Source organism: Lithobates pipiens, unplaced genomic scaffold (genome assembly GCF_037356315.1).
Source record: "Lithobates pipiens isolate NorthernLeopardFrog02 unplaced genomic scaffold, aLitPip1_a1.2 Scaffold_18, whole genome shotgun sequence".
Classification (NCBI taxonomy): domain Eukaryota; kingdom Metazoa; phylum Chordata; class Amphibia; order Anura; family Ranidae; genus Lithobates; species Lithobates pipiens.
Window position 1 is genome coordinate 405,177,744 of NW_027507758.1, and position 22,086 is coordinate 405,199,829.

General features: G+C 44.2%; 1 protein-coding gene across 1 annotated transcript in view; it reads right to left on the reverse strand.

Moving 5' to 3' along the window:
• The window catches only part of USP13 (ubiquitin specific peptidase 13), a 128,832-nt gene that overhangs the window by 38,141 nt on the left and 68,605 nt on the right, over nucleotides 1–22,086 (reverse strand). The window contains exons 9-11 of the mRNA XM_077487918.1: nucleotides 19,830–19,901; nucleotides 11,912–12,005; nucleotides 483–602 (exon numbers count right to left, since the gene is read on the reverse strand). Coding sequence (XP_077344044.1) covers nucleotides 483–602; nucleotides 11,912–12,005; nucleotides 19,830–19,901 — 286 coding nt within the window. The remainder of the gene's footprint in view (nucleotides 1–482; nucleotides 603–11,911; nucleotides 12,006–19,829; nucleotides 19,902–22,086) is intronic.

The following is a 22,086-nucleotide window of genomic DNA, read 5'->3' on the forward strand; positions in this document are numbered from 1 at the left end:
TTACTTTTTTTCACAGGTGAATGGGTAGGGGTACATTGTACCCCATACTCATTCACATAGGGTGGGGGGACAGTATCCGGGGGCCCCCTTATTAAAGGGGGCTCCCGGATTCCGATAAGCCCCCCGCCCGCAGACCCCGACAACCAACGGCCAGGGTTGTCGGGAAGAGGCCCTTGTCCTCATCAACATGGGGACAAAGTGCTTTGGGGTGGGGAGTTCCCCCTTCAGACCTTATTCAGATTGGCCACGGCAAAAGTCGCCTGGCCTGGGGCGACTTAAAGTCGTGTTGTAAGTCGCCCCAGGTCGTGTCTAAGTCGTGTTCAAGACGTCTCCAAGTTGCCTCACAAAGTCGTCCTGGAAGTCGTGTCGCCCCTGTGTGAACCGGCTCTAAAGGTGATAGTACTTTTATTATTTTCATATATTTTTCTACATGTAGGAAATGAATGCACCACAAGTAAATTCAAGAAAAACATTGTAAATACCTCTACAAGATTAATAAGGTGCAGGAAAAATTCTTGTGCATCTTGTTGTCTATTTGAAGAGAATTCTGGATGGTCTTTACTCATTAGTGCTTTGAACATATGAGTTGTAATTCCCTTTGGCTGAGGTTTAAAATATAAGGCACAAAAATAGAAGAGAAAAAAAAGAAAAAAGAAAAAAAGAAAAACATTAATAAATTAGACCATAGCAGAAAGTAAAAAAATCAAAGCTAAAATGTGAGGAAATTTAGAAAAAAAAAAAAAAAATTACCCTTGCACTGCATCTTTCCCACCCCCAACTCAACCCCACTGCAAGGGTATAATGTATGTTTTTTTAGCTTGGTTGCCAATAAAAAGCTATTTTGCTTATCTTGTCCCTTGCTCCCCAGATGGCACTTTCCTGTGCCCTCCAATGCCCTGGGTTGTGGGTGACCACTGGCTGTCCTCAATTACAATTTTTTATATATTTTCCTACGTATGTGAATATGGTAGTACCTATAAAGTCCCACTTCTAGGGGGTTTCTCCATTTTTCTATCCTTCTGGGGATGTGGTACACCTTTATAGCAGATTTATTTCAGATAGCTCTGTTTCATCAATTACAATGTAGGACTGTTGGTCACATTATTGCACATAATACCATATTGTTATTTCATAATACAATATTGTTCTAATACAATTTTTATTATTAATAATACAATACTGCTCTTTCCTGGTTCTCCTCTTACCTATCTCAACACACTTTCAGTGTCACATATGGCACCATCTCATCCGTTCCTCTTCCTCTTTCTGTTTCTATACCTCTTCTCTGGGCCAGTAGATAACCTCCCATGGCTTCCAATACCACCTCTATGCAGACAACTTCCAGATCTATCTCTCCACTCCTCAACTCACCCCCTCAATCTCCTTACGTATCACAAACATACTGGGCGACATATCAGTATGGATGTCACACCACTTCCTCAAACTCAATCTTTCTAAAAGTGAGCTTGTAATATTTCCTCCTCCCTGATCCCCTCCCCGTGTCTTTACAATTGAGATCAATGGCACAACCATTGGTTCCCCCACATGCCACGGTGCTGGGTGTAATCCTAGACTCTGACCTCTCCTTCAGCGCCAACATCCAATCACTTGCTAAATCGTGCTACCTTAACCTTCACAACATTTCCAAAATGTGCCCATTTCTGATAAATTACACCACAAAACAACTTATTGACTCATTAGGTATTTCCTGACTTTACTGCTGCTAGACAAATACACCTTACTTCCCGATCCGTAACTGCTGCCCCTCTCTGCCAATCTCTTCACTGGCTTCCCCTACCCCATTCTATAAAATTCAAAATACTAACCACAACATGCAAGGCCATCCACAACACCCCCAGCTACATCACCAACCACATTTGCAGATATCACCCAAATAGTCTTCTCCGCTCCTCCCAAGACCTCCTGCTCTCTAGCTCCCTTGTTACCTGCTGCCATGCTCGCCTCCAGGACTCCTCCCATCCTCTGGAACGCCCTGCCCCGGTATGTCCGGTCAGCCCCTACCCTGTCAACTTTTAGGCAATACTTGAAAACTCACCTATTCAAGAAAGCCTACCCCACCTCCCCCTAAGAACTTTACTTGAGTCACCTCCATCAGATCATCCCCCGCAGCTATTACCTTTTGTGCCACCTCACCTTCCCTTAGGGCCTCCTACTCATTCTGTATTGAACTATATTATAACCTTACTGTCCCCCTTTACATTGTAAAGCGCTGCGTAAACTGTTGGTGCTATATAAATCCTGTATAATGATAACAATATACAATTTTCTTGTACAATTTTTCTTTAGATTTACCAAAACCATATAAATACTAGGTCAAACTTAAACACTTTCTTTTTTTTTCATACGGTAAACACTTTCAATTGGTTAGCAATCAGGCAGGCCCTTACACTACATAGTTGAATATAAATCTAAAGGGAATTATATAAGAATATTGTATAATGTATGGCCAAGCTTTAGACTACATAACAGTTCTAATATGCAAAGTTGATACCTTTGTAAATCCCATGCCCCACACAGAGCAGCACTTTATTGTGGTATTTTCCCTGATGAAGCCATGGCATTTGGTGAAATCTGTTGGGTCTTTGCACCATTTTTTTTTTTTTGCTGCAAGAATAAGTATTTTTTTTTCCAAAGGAAAATTGTGTTGCGAATGTCAACATAACGGCATCAGATTATCAAGACATTTGAGCACTTCCAACTTACTGTGCTATAAATAAATACTGAGAGGATAGGAATTTGACTACTAATGCAATGTAGGGGTTGTTTTACCTTTAAAAATGTATCATGATTCTAAGATCCTAGCCTCCCGCCTGAATCAGGTCATCCTTTCATTGATCCATTCCGACCAAACAGGTTTCATGCCCGGGAAAAACACTGCCATGAATATTCTACACCTGTTCATGAACATACAAGGGTCCCATGACGAAATTGGCATGAGGGTAGTGGCGGCCTTGGATGCCGCCAAGGCCTTAGATTCCATAGAATCGAACTACCTATTGGATTTGGCCCCAACCTTATTCAATGGGTTCAACTCCTGTACCAATCTCCGAGAGCACGGGTATTTGTCAACGAATGGTTATCCTAACAATTCCCTCTAGAGAGGGAGACTCGACAGGGCTACCCCCTCTCCCCCTTGATGTACGCGCTGGCAGTTGGCCATTTCAATCCGTGCAGACGCTAATATCTGAGGCCTAAAGAAAGGGAACTTAGAAGAAAAGATAGGAATGTATGCTGATGACACAATCCTAGACCTAGCAGACTCAGGATCCTCCCTAGCTACAGCTCTACAGTCCATAGAATGTATTGGTAGCCACTCAGGTCTAAGAATTAATTGGTCCAAATTCCAAATCTTACCCATTGACCACTTCCCCTCTCCATCCACGTACCATCCCCCCTCCACCCCGGCCCTCCCTAGAGTATGCCTAATTAAGTAACTTGGAGTGAAGGTTACCAAATCACTCACAGACTACATATCTCTGAACATTGAACCACTATATAACCTGATCAAGACCAAGACACAGACATGGGCCAGACTACCCCTGGGTGTTATGGGGCGCATCAGTCTGGTTAAAATGATACTCCTCCCCAAGATACTTTACCTCATGTGGCATGCTCCCTTATACCTCATACCGCAAAAAAATTTCAAAACAATCGACTCCATTCTGAATTTGTTCATATGGTGCCACAGCAGACAAACTATCTTGGATAGTATTGAAGAGCCCAGTGACAGTCGGCGGTGCAGCTTTCCCAGAGTTCAAAGAATACTACCTTGCCTCCCAACTGACCCACTTTTATTACTTTGGCAAAAACAAACTCCCGAGATACCAATCTTTGCTTTGTGCGAGTCCAGACAACCCAGCCCATACTCCACTCCAGACAGTACTCAGAGACCCATCAATAAGACGACCCCCTCAACACAAAGACGATATTTTGACACACCACCGACGAATATGGAAAACAGCATTGCGGAAACTTAAAGCCCCACAGATCCACTCCCACACCCCTCTGTGGTTTAACACGTAACTACTTTAATTATTGGCCATTCCAGACCCTGCTGTATGGATAAAACATGGGATAATGTACACATACCAGATTATAACCCCCACGGGAAACAAAACGTTCCAGGCACTAAAGACCGAATTCACTCTCCCTAACCACCTCCGATTTAGGTATCTTCAACTCCGCCATGCTGTACAAACCCAGTTCTCAAACCCCTCCTTAAGCACCCCTTCTATAGTGGAAACAGTACTAGGTACAGAGCCATCTAAACTAATCCCCACCCTCTACTCTGGAATCCGCTTCCCTAGCACCACAGCTCTAGCCTATGCAGCCAAGACTAGATGGGAGACAGAGGTTGGAACAATCGAGGATGAGGACTGGGATGAGATCTTGGAGGACGCCAAAAAGGTTTACCCCAGGTTATCAGACTGCCTCACGCAACTATATATTATCCACAGCACATATCTGACACCCCAGTGGATAGTTCGCTTCAAACCCAGGGTGCTGCCCATGTGATCAAAACCCAGGCTCGTTCTATCACCTAATATGGACCTGCCCAGTTATTCAACCATACTGGACACACATGATACATTTTCTCCATGAATTAATTGCTTAACCTGTCACCCTAGAGCCAAAACTGTGCCTGCTTGGACTACTGCTGGACTCAGACATTGACAAATCCCTGGGCACCTTTCTAGATGAGACACTATTCTTGGCTAGAAAGGCAGTGGCCCACACATGGATGCAGGGCTTACCTCCTGTGCTACAGGGTTGGAAAAAAGAGATTAACAACACTCTCCCATATAAGAAACTGATCTATGCACATAGAGGATGTCCCCTTAAGTATGAGAAGGTGTGGGGCAGATGGTTGATGGACGGTGAAACGTACACTTGATTTTCTACCTTCTTCCTGATGTATAATGACTGAATTTATAGTCCCTAGGCTTTATAATGGAGAAGCCTTAGTGCTACCCCCAGCTAATATATGGTCCTATGCTAAGCAAGTTATTCAATGTGACGATGTATGTACTGTTGTTTATGTCAAGATTTCTTTTACTAATGTATGTACCATGCATATACTTTTCAATAAAGTTGGTTTTCCAATAAAAAAAAAATTCACGATTCATGGATAATTGCTATGTGGTCAACATTTTATATTGTATAATGTTTTATTGATTCATCTCCCAAAGGACCTACACAAAACATTTTGTGCCTACATATTCTTCATTTACATGTTCTCTTACAGTTCTAAAATATAAAGTGATACTAGCAAATCGGTACTAATGCTATATCCATGCATAAAAAATAAACTCAGCAACACAGAAAAACTGAATAGATATAAAAAAGGATTTCAGATCAAAAATATAACACCAGTATTTATATTGGGTCGCAGTACCACTATTTGCCCCCTATTTTTCCAGCTTGCTCTTTTTCTATTAACCAGTATTTCAACAAACAAAAGAACATTTTCATAGCACCTAAAGCTGAACTGTGACCACAAAAAATGTATTTAAATAAATTCCTTTTTATGTGCACCGAAAGTTTTGGCAGATCCAGATATTACCATATAAAAGTAGCAATGACAGCATCCCTGTGCTGCACATAACTTTTATAGAGAGAAGAGTTACGGTGTCACCAGTTGGATGGAAATGTAAACTAATAATATTTGGAAGACATTATTCTAAATAAAAAAAGTAACTGATTAAGAAATGCTGTATATATAAAAACCTATATTTTCCTTCCATCTGGTATGAATTTTGAGGGGAAACCCCATGCCTTGTGACGGAACATGGCTTTGTAAGGGGTGGGGTCTCACTGATGGCCACGCCCCATGTCTATAGAAGAACCGGCAGAGGATGGAGCTGGCACAACGATGGGAGTCAGCGTCAGATGAGGACAGGGTCAGAGAAGACAGGAGCTGTGGAGAAAATATAGCAGCGGAGGGAGAAGACCAGAGGAAGAAGACCAGGGGAAAAACACACCACCGGATGCAGAAGACTGGAGGAAGAAGGTACGTTGAAGGACTTGTCAAACTCGTCTCTTGCTTTTATTTATACTACACTGCCTTTTTTTGGGGTGAATGAGTAGGAGTACAATGTACCCCCCCCCATATTCATTCACATGGCGGGGGGGCAGGATCTATTAAAGGGGGCTTTCAGATTCCGATAAGCCCCCTGCCCGCAAGACCCCCACAACCACCGCCCAGGGTTGTCGAGAAGAGACCCTTGCCCCCTTAAAAATTAGGACAAGGTGCTTTGGGGTGGGGGGCGCAGAGCCCCCTTGCCCCAAAGCACCCACTCCACCCATGTTGAGTGAGTGTGGCCTGGTATGACCCAGGGGAGGTACCCACCCGCTCGTCTGTCTCTCTTTTCTGATCTGCCAGGCTGCATGCTCAGAAAGGGGTCTGGTATGGATTTTGGGGGGGACTTTACGCCATTCTTTTTTTTTTTTTGGTGTGGGGTTTACCCTCAAAATCCATACCAGACTGAAGGGTCTGGTATGATCTTGGGGGTGGGGGCCTGTGTCCTATTTTTATTTTATTTTAGCGTGGGGTTCCCCTTCAAGATCCTCAGAGCACAAGTCGCATGCCACAAGTCGGATCATGATGTTCCGTCTTCCATTTAAATCAATGGGCTGAAAGTTGGATCAGTTAAGAAAGCTCTCAAAGGGAACCATTGATTTTGACACTGTAACCAGCGTTTAGCAGCATCAGACGTTTTTACAGCTGTAATGCTGGTCTTCAGAAGGCACTGGCCCTGGGGGGTTTTTTTTTGCAGCTTGAAAACACCTATGCCACTTACAGCTCCTAAAAGCTTATGTGTGCATGGACATATAGAATAACATGGAGAGGCGTTTTTAAGTTGCTGAAAAAAAAAAAAAACTCGAACACTGGTAAAAGCAGCTGTAAAAACACCCTGTGTGCATGGGGTCTTAATAGGAAATTATCCCTATCACAGACTAGGTGGACAGGCTGACAATAAACACATTTTTAGGTTTGGATATTCTAAACATACAAATGGTTGCAGCTTATCTATCTAAACAAAACAAAAATAAAGCAAAAGCATAGCATTCTAAGTGGAAATAATGCATTTCAAATTCAAAGAATCTACAGAAAAACTCTATTGACTGAACATTTGCCAGCAACAAGACAATACCTTTTATGATCTAATCTACCCCTAAGAAGTGACTACAGGAATTTGGCTGCATGCTGTGAACACCACTTGCCACTGCCTTCTAATTCATTTTTACAGATAAGCCACATGGAGAGATTACAATTAGATTTAAATCCAGCTGCCTCTCATTTATCAAAGTATATGTGACAGTTTTTAAGCAATTTAGGCTTTATGCACATGGCCGTACAGGAGAGTACAGTGTGCAGAGCCTGCATAATCACTTTGCCCAGACCCACTGTTGCCACATACAATCGCACATTGAGATCAATTACAAGTTGTGGCTGCATGCAGTTATACACTAGGGGTTGTATAAAGCACCCACGTGGATGCATGCTCTATAAAGATAGTGAGCATTGGAAGCAAACGTCTGTGCACATGCAGGTGCTTTACGCAACCCCCAGTGCATAACCATATAAGCTGCATCTTCAAGTCATCTCAATGGGCAGCAGTGGGTTCTGGCTCACTGTATGGCTCCCTGTGTGCATGAGGTCTTATTCTGTCGCTGTGTTGTTAGAGAACAGATTGGAGAATTACGCATAAAGCCAATTTCTTAAAGTGATACTAAAGTCTCGTTTTTTTTAGTTTAAAAATAACAAACAAGTTATACTTACCTGTGCAACCCAGATCCTCCTTTTCTCGGGTTCCTTGCAGGTACTCCTGGCCCCTCCCTCCTGCCGAGTGCCACCACAGCAAACAGCTTGCTATGGGGGCGCCCAAGCCGAGAGGCTCCTCTGTGTCCATTCAGACACGGAGCTGCGGCTCCGCTGCACCTCCTCTCTCTCCTCATTGGCTCACTGACAGCAGCGGGAGCCAATGGCGCCCCAATGCTGTCTCAGCCAATGAGGAGGGAGAGTCCTGGACAGCCAAGACGCTCATGCAACATCCCTGGATCAAGATGGTGCTCAGGTAATCATTAGGGGGGCAGCTGCACACAGAAGGTTTTTTATCTTAATGCATAGAATGCACACACAAACAAAAATTATCTAACAGATTCCACCCATGCACACTATACAGATGGAAGAATCTTGCCACTGTAGATATTGTATTGTAACAGCTGCAGCCGGCAACTGTCAGAATACTGCAACAGCGGCTGCATCTGATTGGATGCAGAGGTTTTGCTGGCAATTTTCAACTCTTTTTCAATCAAAGGATGTTGGGCAGACCAACAGGGCAACCCATGTAGGGAATTTCATCAAGTTCCTCAGGAAATGGACAAAATTTGTATAGCGCGTACCCAGCTTTAAAGCAGTTGTATAGTCTTTTTTTGTAACTTTTACCTACAGGTAAGCCTATAATAAGGCTTACCTGTAGGTAAAAAAAAATATTGAATAAACCTGTATGGTTTAGGAGATATTCCCCTCGCAATAAGCCTCTGACTGCAGCAGCGCATGGGCACAGGGGATTCTCGGCTGAAAGCCTGGCAGACGCCAGACCCTGGCAGAAAGAAATCTCCCACGTGCATGCATGGGAGTGACAATATCGCGGCTCTGGCCACTCGCAGCGCCGGAGCCGCGATACCCAGAAGACACGCCGAGGGAACATGTCAGCTCCCTCACCATGGATCGGGTGAGATGTAGGGGCCTCCTTCTAAGGTATTTCATAATGAGCTAGTATGCGGTGCATACAAGCTCGTTATGCCTTTTACCTTACAGGTCTGGAAAGAAAAAATGTCAGGGGGTTTACTCCCGCTTTAAACATCAGTCTTGCAGCACTGGGGTCCTCAATTTAAATCCTGGCCAGGGGAATAAATGCATGGAGCTTGTGTCTTCTCCTTGTGCTTGCATGATTTTCCTCTGGGTACTCCAGTTTCCTCCCACACACCAAAGACATGCTGCTAGGTTACCCTCATTTAACTTATCACTGACTTCCAATAAATTTAAACTTTTTACACCTGCCTGCTTCATTAGTCCCAACCCCTTCAAGTCCCAACCCCTAGTCCTCCTGTTTGTTTCATGCTGCTAGGTTAGGTGGCTTCTGTCTACATATTAGATTGTAAGCTCCTTGGGGGCTTACAATCTAAATGTATGTAAAGTAAATAATGTATGCAAAGTAAATATAGTAATGTAAAGTTATGTATATAAATGGTATGCAATGGTACTAAATGTAATGGTACAGTATGTAAAGCACTATATAAACAGCAGCAATAAAGTGTATGGATCTCTGATAAGAACTCCTCATGCATGCTCCTCTAATGCGGGTAAAAGGTGAAGATTATGAATCTGTGTTAGCTGCAGTTGCTCTGGAAATGAACAGGTTAAATGAACTTTCCCTGCCTTTTACAGAACACAGTTGTGTTATCAATACTAAAGACATTAATAGCACATTGAGGGAGGAAGAAGGGGAATGCAAGGCATATCACTCACCAACTGTGTCCTAGAATGGCCTCTCGTTATGTGAAAAGAGCAAACAGTGATTTAAAAAATTTAGAGGTTACGCGCAGGAAAATAATTTAACAGCACCTAACAGGGAAAATGGGACGGCGTGACACAAACCCAAAGAAAGGAAAATGTTATAATAAAATAAGCCACCTATGCATTAATGAAACCAGAGAGAAGAAAGGCTATTTTTGTTTATCTTCCTGCTGCCAAGAAATCTTACCCACCCCGTTCTGTGAAAGATCATTCCTGGAGACTTTTTTCTCAGACCGAGAAGCTTCTTGAAGCATGCATATCGAGTCTCTTACACTATAATGAAGCTCATTCCTATGGGCACCAACAACTCCCCCTCAGAGATCTGCACAAATCAATTAGCAATGTGGCAAGATGGAACATTCCTAATATTGCCAGGATTCTCCAGGCTAGTTTTCACTGATCGTCCTAGAAACACTTCACTAAGCAAGTTTTTGCCAATGAAATGTGGATTAAGGCCAAGCTTCATCTTCCTAATATATATGATTGCAGCTGCATGACGACTATGGTATAGCTGACACATTCAAACAGCAATGCTGTACTTTTGACATGCAAGTGGTAAAGCCTGTACTACCACTTTTACCTACAGGTAAGCCTATAACAAGGCTTCCCTGTAGGTACCATGAATATCTCCTAAACGTGCTTTGTTTAGGCACGTTTATGGCTCGCTCGTGCCATTTCTTCAGGAGCTGTGCCGTGACCCGCGGCTCCCACACCCAGGTGTGACATCATCGTGGCTCCAGCCAATAACAGTGGCAAAGCCCGTGAACCCGGAAATAACTTCCATAAACATGTCTCCCGTCACAGCCAAGTACGGGGACCGCTGCAACAGCTTCGATCTAAGGTAAGCATTTCATAATGAGCTAGTACGCAATGCATACTAGCTCATTATGCCTTTGTCTTGCAGGGTTTTTTTTTTTTGAGAGAGATCGTTTACAACTACTTTAAGACCCCTTTCACACAAACACTTCGATGAGGTACACCTGTCCGTTTTTCAGGCAGGCTCAATCGGTCCTCAATGGAGCTGTGGGTGTAAACCAGACTTGTGTCCATTTACACTCGCCTACATCCAATCCGATTCACAAAAAATTGACAGATGCAAATCTGTTCACAGATGGCAGTTGCATTTAAAGGGACAGGTGGGCCATTTACATCGGACCGCCCATAGAGGAGAGTGGGCTGTGTCCGTGTCCACTCCACTTATGCACGGACCTGTCACCGGCCTGCTCATCGGAAATTATCGTACAGATCCCTGCTAAGCAAGCGGATCGCGGGCGTCAAATGAAAGGACCTGAAAAGGAGAAGCTTGGGGTGTATAAAAACAAACATCCTCACTCACCTCTGTGTTGCAGCATTGGTGTGATTAAGTATGCTAAGAGTGGTGAGCATTGACATTCACTCTCTGCTCCTCCTGCACTCAGTAGGAGCACTGAACTCGTGAGGGGGCTGGCACAGCTGGCTTTGGCTCCAGCACCGAGATGAGAGCCAGAACCATCTGTCAATAAGGTAGCTGGGTGGATCCTGAGAATATGGACGGGATCCTTCCAGTGCCTGGAGCTGCTCTGTCATGTCAGCTAACAATGGGCAATAGCCAGTAATTAACGGACTCCTATGACCCACATAGCATGGTATAGTGTAAGTATGGCCAAAAAAAGCTTTTGGCCAAAACAAAAACGTATTTTAGTGTGTCATTTTGATAATTACCACTAAACTGCCAAATGCTATACCCACTCACAAAACACACTCATTAATGGAGTATGTCCTACCAAAACTTTTTTAAATAGAGTGGGAAAGAGTTAGAACCTCTATCAGGTTTTACTGCAATCCAGTACTAGACATCTAGACATATACTTTAAACCCCATCTGTAAATTTAGTCACAGGCATCTGATTGCACAATCTTCTGAAAGCTGAACTCTGGAAATTAGACAAAATCTACCCTTGCAGTGGACATGGCACATATTGGGTTAAGACTATTTAACTGAATGAGCTGCCAACACAGCAGAATAAACTAAAATGAAACATGCTCCATTATAATACCACAGGGCACTACAACACATAGTAGTCTGAAATACATTGATTTAATGCTTTGGGGTGCCATTGACAATGACTGGCGCAGCAACGGTCTAATGCAGGTAAAGTGAATGCGAACATCTGTGTTCCATCAACACACTACACTGGAAAGCTCTGAATGGGTTCCAAGGGGCAAATAGTTACAAACATAAAAGATGCTCTCTGCCTCTATGATAACATGGTGCAACATTTTCCACTCTCCTGAACATCATGTCAACTACCGTTCTCACATAAAATACCTTGTGTTCTTCCTTCATCACTTGTTCTATGATTTCACATTTTGCTGGAGGTTTGGAGTACTGTCCAGAGAGAAGACCATAGCCAAGTTTGGCCCTATTTCGGAACACAAAACAAAAAACAAAAAAATGGAAATATTGTTCATTAGTGAGGGCCGCCACCTTGTATAAAAATCTTGAGATATTTTTTATTTCTTTTTTTTTTGTTTTTTTATCAGACCGTGTCCAAGGGTATAGGAAAGCTCAATATAGATTTCACCTCCACTTTTTATCTTTTATGTTCCTTTGTTCCTCCACTCTCCTCAATATAACTTTTCTTTTCTTATCTTTCTCTACACACTGCTAACCAATATGGTTATTGAACAGAATTTTAAACTCGGAGGCTGGTGGTACTTTTTTAGTCACATATTTTTACGTTACAATCAATACAAATCCATATATATTAGCATAGGGTGTCTAGTGCACACTCATATTGTATGGGATTGTATACACTCTGTTAAATGGTGATTGTATGTACATCAAGTCATGTAAGCCACAGATTACAGTACTTATCCTTTTTTTCATGTCTTTGTACTGTTCAAATGATTTTAATAAAAATAGATGCTTTTGAAAATGTAGAAAAACAAAACAATACATATGTGGGGCATCTATAACAGGTCTGCAGATTTAATACGAGCAGTTCTGCATTTTACAGTGAATAAGAGGTTTTGGTTAAAGGAAAAGTACACTTTCTACACATATGCTTTATTCTCACTTGTGCATGTAGCTTTCTTAAATAAGTTAACAAGGGGTACCGTACTTGTTTTGATAATTATCGAGTATTTAAAGCAGAATGCTACCAGCCTAGTGTGTTTACAGCATTTCCTGACCTCCACTATAAGGCCTCATGCACACGAGACGCAGTTAAACACGTGTTCAGATGCATTTGGACACTTTTTTCAACTGCTCCTGAACTCATTCAATGTTATCCTATGTGTCCATGCACACAGTCTAGTTTTTTGCCGTTTTTATGCAGTTGCGTTTAACCTTGTTTTTCCAGAAGCAAAAAAATGGGTTCAGACGCAAAAGTTTCCACGTTTCAGACGCAAAACGCGGTAAAACGCGGCAAAACGCCGCTACCGCGTTTTGCCACGTTTTCGTTTATAAGCATTTTTAAAGGTGACCTTTTTTTTTACATTAAAAATCTCAAAAATGATTGCAAATGATGAAAAACCATTAGAAAAATATTTTAAACAATTGCAATTGCAAGTGGATAATCCACAACTTGTGGCAAGTGACATGGCAGGTGGCAAGTGACGTGGCAAGTGGACAATCCACAACTTGTGGCAAGTGACATGGCAGGTGGCAAGTGGACAATCCACAACTTGTGGCAAGTGACGTGGCAGGTGAAGTGGCAAGTGACGTGGAAAGTGGACAATCCACAACTTGTGGCAGGTGACGTGGCAAGTGACCTGGCAGGTGACGTGGCAAGTGACCTGGCAGGTGACGTGGCAATTGGAAAATCCACAACTTGTGGCAGGTGACTGGCATGTGACGTGGCAAGTGGACAATCCATAACTTGTGGCAGGTGACGTGGTAAGTGACGTGGCAAGTGGACAATCCACTTGTGGCAGGGGACGTGGCAAGTGGACAATCCACTTGTGGCAGGGGACGTGGCAAGTGACGTGGCAAGTGGACAATCCACAACTTGTGGCAGGTGATGTGGCAAGTTATGTGGCAAGTGGACAATCCACTTGTGGCAGGTGATGTGGCAGGGGACGTGGCAAGTGACGTGGCAAGTGGACAATCCACAACTTGTGGCAGGTGACGTGGCAGGTGACGTGGAAAGTGATGTGGCAAGTGGACAATCCACAACTTGTGGCCGGTGACGTGGCAAGTGGACAATCCACAACTTGTGGCAGGTGACGTGGCAGGTGACGTGGAAAGTGATGTGGCAAGTGGACAATCCACAACTTGTGGCAGGTGATGTGGCTGGTGACGTGGCAAGTGGACAATCCACAACTTGTGGCAGGTGGCATGGCAGGTGACGTGGAAAGTGGACAATCCACATCTTGTGGCAAGTGACGTGGCAGGTGATGTGGCAAGTGACGTGGCAAGTGGACAATCCACAACTTGTGGCAGGTGACGTGGCAAGTGACGTGGCAGGTGATGTGACAAGTGGACAATCCACATCTTGTGGCAAGTGACGTGGCAGCTGACGTGGCAAGTGACGTGGCAAGTAACGTGGCAAGTGGACAATCCAAAACTTGTGGCAGGTGACGTGGCAGGTGACGTGGCAAGTGGCGTGGCAAGTAACGTGGCAAGTGGACAATCCACAACTTGTGGCAAGTGGACAATCCACAACTTGTGGCAAGTGACATGGCAGGTGGCAAGTGATGTGGCAAGTGGACAATCCACAACTTGTGACAGGTGACGTGGCAAGTGACGTGGAAGGTGATGTGACAAGTCACGTGGCAAGTGGTAATATACAACTTGTGGCAGGTGATGTGGCTGGTGATGTGGCAAGTGGACAATCCACAACTTGTGGCAAGTGACATGGCAGGTGGCAAGTGGACAATCCACAACTTGTGGCAAGTGACGTGGCAGGTGACGTGGCAAGTGACATGGCAAGTGGACAATCCAAAACTTGTGGCAGGTGACGTGGCAAGTGGACAATCCACAACTTGTGGCAGGTGACGTGGCAAGTGACGTGGCAGGTGATGTGGCAAGTGACGTGGCAAGTAGACAATCCACAACTTGTGGCAGGTGATGTGGCTGGTGACGTGGCAAGTGGACAATCCACAACTTGTGGCAGGTGGCATGGCAGGTGACGTGGAAAGTGGACAATCCACATCTTGTGGCAAGTGACGTGGCAGGTGATGTGGCAAGTGACGTGGCAAGTGGACAATCCACAACTTGTGGCAGGTGACGTGGCAAGTGACGTGGCAGGTGATGTGACAAGTGGACAATCCACATCTTGTGGCAAGTGACGTGGCAGCTGACGTGGCAAGTGACGTGGCAAGTAACGTGGCAAGTGGACAATCCAAAACTTGTGGCAGGTGACGTGGCAGGTGACGTGGCAAGTGGCGTGGCAAGTAACGTGGCAAGTGGACAATCCACAACTTGTGGCAAGTGGACAATCCACAACTTGTGGCAAGTGACATGGCAGGTGGCAAGTGATGTGGCAAGTGGACAATCCACAACTTGTGACAGGTGACGTGGCAAGTGACGTGGAAGGTGATGTGACAAGTCACGTGGCAAGTGGTAATATACAACTTGTGGCAGGTGATGTGGCTGGTGATGTGGCAAGTGGACAATCCACAACTTGTGGCAAGTGACATGGCAGGTGGCAAGTGGACAATCCACAACTTGTGGCAAGTGACGTGGCAGGTGACGTGGCAAGTGACATGGCAAGTGGACAATCCAAAACTTGTGGCAGGTGACGTGGCAAGTGGACAATCCACAACTTGTGGCAGGTGACGTGGCAAGTGGACAATCCACAACTTGTGGCAGGTGACGTGGCAAGTGACGTGGCAGGTGATGTGGCAAGTGACGTGGCAAGTAGACAATCCACAACTTGTGGCAGGTGATGTGGCAAGTGACGTGGCAGGTGATGTGGCAAGTGGACAATCCACAACTTGTGGCAGGTGATGTGGCTGGTGACGTGGCAAGTGGACAATCCACAACTTGTGGCAGGTGGCATGGCAGGTGACTTGGAAAGTGGACAATCCACATCTCGTGACAAGTGACGTGGCAGGTGATGTGGCAAGTGACGTGGCAAGTGACGTGGCAAGTGGAAAATCCACAACTTGTGGCAGGTGATGTGGCAAGTGGACAATCCCCAACTTGTGGCAAGTGACGTGGCAAGTGGACAATCCAAAACTTGTGGCAGGTGACGTGGCAAGTGACGTGGCAGGTGATGTGGCAAGTCACGTGGCAAGTGGACAATCCACAACTTGTGGCAGGTGTGTGGCAAGTGACACGCTAAATACAAGTACACTGCAGCTCTCACAGCTGCTGCTACTCACTCTGGTCTCACAAAATTGCTGAAATAGTTAATAATACTGTTTTTTGAGCTGGGGAGGGTCTATGATGTTAGCTTAACTAAAGGCTTCTAGACGCAAACGCGGTAAAACGCTGCTAAATCGCGGTAAAAATCGCGGCAAAACGCGCGTTTCTAAACGCCGGTTTCAGCTTTTAGGCCCGGTTCACACCGCTGCGGGGGGAGATCCGGATGTGATTCGCACAGCAAATCCCATCCGATCTCCGTAGCGATGCGAGTACAGCCATACAGATAGTATGGCTGAATTCGCAGCGCTCCCGCAGCAAACTCGCACGGGACCCTTTTTTGGGTCCGCAACAGAATCGGATCGCATGGGGGTTCACACCATGCGATCCGATTCCTGTGCGAGTCGGCAGATCGCACTGCGATATGCGGACGGATCTGGGGGTGTCATTAACATAACATTGACACTCCCAGCCGTCCGCATAGGGCAGTGTGAACTGCCGGCGGGAGTAATGCGATGCGGGAAAACGCCTCGCTGTGGTGTGAACCCGGCCTTAAAAACATGTGTCCAGCCGAGTTTGCATCTGCGTCTCGTGTGCATGAAGCCTAAGGAGCTGAGGGAAGAGATGAACTGCTCATTATTAACCCAATGTAGAGTCCTTCTCTCTTCTTCCGCTTTGCTCCCTCTAGTGGAGGCCAGGAGCCATTGCTGCAGGAGAAATACACTGTAATGATGCCAATCTGGTAGCTCCTGAATTAATCTCTTATTTACATGAGCAGGCTGCAGGGACAAGTAAGAATAAAGTATACATCAGTGCAGAAAGTGCATAAAATGCACAAACAAATGAGTACACAACAGAGCCAGGGAAAACTACTCAGTTTTCATTCCATTTAATAAATGTCAATATTTTATACTATTACAACTGATAATTCTTACATAGTTACATAGTGAGGTTAAAAAAGTGCAACCTATGTGTGTGATTATTACAATGTATATTACAGTGTAAATCCTTGTATGTTGTGGTTGTTCAGGTAAATATCTAATAGTTTTTTTTAAACTAGCGATGCTCCCTGCTGAGACCACCGCCTGTGGAAGGGAATTCCACATTCTTGCCGCACTTACAGTAAAGAACCCTCTACACAGTTTCAGGTTAAACCTCTTTTCTTCTAATTTTAATGAGTGGCCACGTGTCTTGTTAAACTCTCATTTCCTAATAACTAATATCCTCCAGACCCTTTATTATCTTTGTTGCCCTTCTTTGTACTCGCTCCATTTCCAGTACATCCTTCCTGAGGACTGGTGCCCAGAACTGGACAGCATATGCCAGGTGCAGCGTTTTATCTCTGGAGTTGATCCCCTTTTTGCATGCCAATATTCTGTTTGCTTTGTTAGCAGCAGCTTGGCATTGCATGCCATTGCTGAGCCTAACATCTACAAGGACCCCCGGGGTCCTTTTCCATCCTTTGAAGGGTGAAAAAGGGTGAACAGCTCCTTAGTTATATGTAATGAAGTGTATGGCAGTAGGCTGCTGCTTCTTGTAAAAAGTTTTTTTTTTTTTTTACTCAGAGCCTCCTTCAGAGTCACTAGATTCTGTCTTGAACAGCTGTCTTCAGGAGCTATGAAGGTTAATAGCAGCTACTGCTGTTGAAAAAAAGTTGCACAGCTCACCCACATCCTATTGCTGCTTTTTGTAAAAATGTTCTATTCAGTGCGTCCTTCAAAGCCACCGGATACTGCCCTAAATGGCTTCTGGAGCTGTGAAGGTCAATAGCAACTTCTGGTGCTGAGGAAAGTTGCACCGCTCGCCCACCCCCTACTGCCCTCTCTGCCAGTTACAGAAGTCCTAGTATAATTGTCTACACTGCATCGTGCTTGGTGCTGTATCACCAGCCCCCCAAATAAACTTCAGCTTCAATTTTGTAAATCTTAATAAATATGGTTATAGTTAAAGAACAAATGGTATTAGCATATTGTTCATATGAAAGTTACACCTGATGAATAACTGAACGCCTTATTAAATTAAATTTAGCTAAAGTTCTCATAAAATGTTGCCTTAATATACTTGACTGAGTGTACATTTAATATGTGTGTGGAAGTGCTTGGATAATTTATGTTTAACTATTGTTAAACATATAGCATTACATCCATTTTTTAATAGAGTTTAAGATGGTTTTATAAAAAAAAAAAAGGTAATTTAAAAAATGTTGAACTTCTTCACTGAACACAATATCTAACACAAAATATATCCACGCAAGCTAAAACTGTGAAAGTACAAGAATCAGAATCCATTCCATACAGCTCTGACTTGTGAGTTTACCCTTTGCACTGGAAGCAGAAGTAAAATAGATAAAATGTCAGAAGGTAGATTTTTTTTTTTTTTTTGGTAGAAGAAACTTTAGCTCTAATCTGCCAAAGAAACTCAATACCATTCTGCAAGATGGAGATGTAAAATGCAGACAATGGAGGTGGGTGCCTCCAGCATGCTGCATAGAAGTAATGGCCAACCAGCAGCCAAAGAAAGAAAATGCCAATCAAAAGGTGAAGGAGAAGATAGCAGCAGTGGCACAGGGGAACACAGAGCTGTTAACAATGGGGAAGAGTGAACTAGGAGGTCAGTCTGCATAGCGGGAGCACTTGCCACTGTGGCAAGCTACCGCAGTCTTCCCTCCTCAAATTGAGCTATGATGTAAATAGGTGAGCTTTAATTCACCAGGAGTCAGGAGTGTGTAATGTACAGAGTGCAGGAGTCAGGCGTGTGTAATGTACATGGTGCAAGAGTGTGTACCTTATAGGGTGCAATGGTCAGGAGTGTGTAACATACAGAGTGCAGGAGTCAAGAGTGTGTAATTTACAGAGTGCAGGTCAGGAGTTAGAATGTGCATCGTTTAGGGGTTAGGAGTGTATAAGGTACAGAGTGCAGGGGTCAAGAGTATGTAATGAAAAGAGTAGGGGTCAGAAGTGCAAAATGTACAGAATGCAGGAGTCAGGAGTGGATAATGTACATAGAGCAGCCTGCTGAGTGGTTGCTAGGGATTACAGCATCTTGCATATTATCATATCACACTTTGTTTGTGGGCAGCAGACACATGTAGTTAAGCTGCATTTTTACCCCCCCCCCCCCAACTGCCCCCCTTAAGCTGCAAAGGCAGTGGTTGAGGGTGTGCACATGTTGTGGCTGGTGCGGCAAAAATTCTCTTCCCTGTAGCGTTCGGCAGCCATACCACTTGCTCAACTCAACCCATGCAATCAAATTCTGCTGTGATGAAACCGTGTGCAATGCACATTCTTGCAGCATGGTGTTGTGGGTTTTTAGGGGTTAAAACAGGTGGTGAGGAGGCAACATAAAGTAAATAATGGGACTATTTGATCATTTTCAGGCATGGGGGAGTAGTCCTTATGCTGCAGTTCCGACATTTAAATTAAAGTTATGGCCACCTCTGCTATATCAATCTGTTAGTCCAGCTAGGACCTTAATGTAATTGCCAGGAACCGCAGCACAAGGATTACTCTGTCTGTGCCTGAAAACTGTTACCTAGTCCTAGTGAAGTAATTCTTTAAAGTCCCAGCAGATGCGGCACAAGGATTACTCTGCCTGTGCCTGAAAAACATTAAATAGTCCCATTCCATCCCCAGGCCCCCAGCTCACAAAGAGGGAAAGTTTATTGTAATTGCGACAGACTGGAGATAACTCAGATTCCCCGAGATAAAAAGCCCTTTTTTTCCATTGGGCCCCCTGCCATTCAGCCTCATACAGGAGGGCCGGTGATACCCCCTTATTGGAGGCCCTGAGCCCTGAGCTTCCTTTGATCCCACATCAGTTTGTCCAGGGCCAAGAGCCAAAGGATGATACCTAACAACAAGATCACAGTTTACACACATCATTGATTAAAACTGAGAGAAACAAGAACAATGAGGAGGAGCAAACAGGTACTTACATCTGAGTGTTGAAGTCTTGGGTTGGGTCCAGAGGAGCATAGTCAAATATTCGTGTTAAGCTCCCTACATAACTGGAAAAATAAAACAAACAATTACATAATGACATAATGAGAATTGGAAAATCACTTAATTAAATGCACACTTTGTTCTTCCATTTACCGCCTGTCACACAAGTAATTGCATACCTTGAAACATATATACAGTACATTAATACAAAAAAAAATATTTCTTAATAGACACTACATTGAAGGACAGCAGTTAAAATACATAAAAAGTATTTCCAATTCAACTCCACAGACATCATAATAATGCTGTGTGTGTAATGAAGGAGAGATCATACAGAACTAGTTTATATACAGTATGCAAGCAAGTCAGCCGTGGGTAACCATTCTTTGGTATCACTTCTTCCCTACTGCATCATAGGAATAGTTTGGTCAAAAGAATGTTGCTCATCCCAAGGTTACGCAAGGTTCTTAAGGGCAAGGCAGAGGGAGATTTCCTTAGAAGGAATCTGGAAGAATTTAACATAGGACCAAACCATGGACTTGTTCTAAGAAGCAGGTTGGAAATAATTACATAGAGTGGTGACTGATAGTCAGGGAGCACTGAAAACCATGTTTGATCTGATCACTCAGTTCTCAGCTGTAGACTCGACGGAGGACAGATGTAGCATCCAACTAAATATATATTATATACACACATATATATATATATATATATATATATATATACACACATTTATGATATATATATATATATAAGAGGGCCAGTATGGTGGCCCGTAATTATGGGAGGAGCCCGGAGGGTATATAATCAGACCCACAACGGTCTGTGTCGGTTCCAGTGCAAGGTACTGCACATCAAGGGGCCGACTCTTCTCAGCTCCCTCACGGTCGTCTATCTGTGTGTCCAATCATAGGTGCACTTCGGCTTCTTCATTCGTGGTCTTCGTCGGCGGTTTCACAGTAAGGAATGGCATACACTCTACAACCAATTCGTATCAGATACTCCTTACTGCCAATTTATATCAGATTCATCTCATACATTTTTGAGCTGATTCGTGTCAAATGCATTGCAGAGGCTGACTCTGCCAACTCACTGCATGTCCACGTAGTTGTACCTTCGAAATCGGTCGTATATCTTCATCGATTGTCCCACGCTCGGACCGCTACACACTCGCTGTCGCAGGTAGGACTTTGTTGCTACCGCTCTTCTAAACTCCAATAGTTACCTTATCATGTTCGTTTATCATGTTCGTTTTGCAAAGTCGCACTTACGCCACCGTAAGTCTATGTCATCTTTCATGTATTTCATCCTTTCTACCCAACGCGGGTTTACTCGAGCCGATCACTTCACGGTCGATGCGGTCAAATCCGACATTCAAGCCCCTTACTCACCTCGCATCTACGGCCGATTCGAAATCTAGTCGCAACTTCGCTTCTATGTTTCGGATCCTCGGCAGTCACAAGCCCCTTCAACCGCCATCACCATTTAGTCGATTCAAACCCAGCCATATCATCTGCAACACGGGCAGATCTGTCATACGAGCCCTGTAGTCACCTCGCATCTACGGCCGTTTCGAATCTAGTCGCAACTTCGCTTCTATGTTTCGGATCATTGACAATCACCAGCCCCTTCAACCACCATCACAATTCAATCAATCCGAACCCAGCCATATCCTCAGCAATACGGTCGGATCCCATATACGAGCCTCTCAGTCGCATCTACGGAGGATTCGAGTCTAGTCGCAGCGTTGGCGCAATGATTCCAGTCCTTGCCAAACGCAACTCTAACAACCAAGCCGAATCCTGTTGCATCATCGACTCAAATGAGTCAAATCTTTCGCAGACTATTCCATAGCTATAGCCCAGTTCAAACTAGTCACATCGACTGTACGAATTCAGCAATACTTACATTTGACCTTCTCAGTCTATCCATACATGATCGTACACAATTCTCTCCACCAATTTGCTCAGTATTGCGCACGGTCATTCCTACATAATCACATTTCCTCTATAACCTTTCTTTCGCCTTTCAACAAAGCTGCGTTCTTGCAATCGCTGCAAGTCTTTCTGAATTTGGCTCAAAACTGCCAATCGTCTCCAGTAGCAACACTGCTGTTCAAATCATACCTACACACTTATAAATCCGCAAAACATTGCTTTCACCTTTCAAATAAAGCTGCTTCCTTGCAATCGCTGCGAGCATCGATGCAATGGCTCAATACGGCCACTCATCGCTCTCCTCATTCCTACA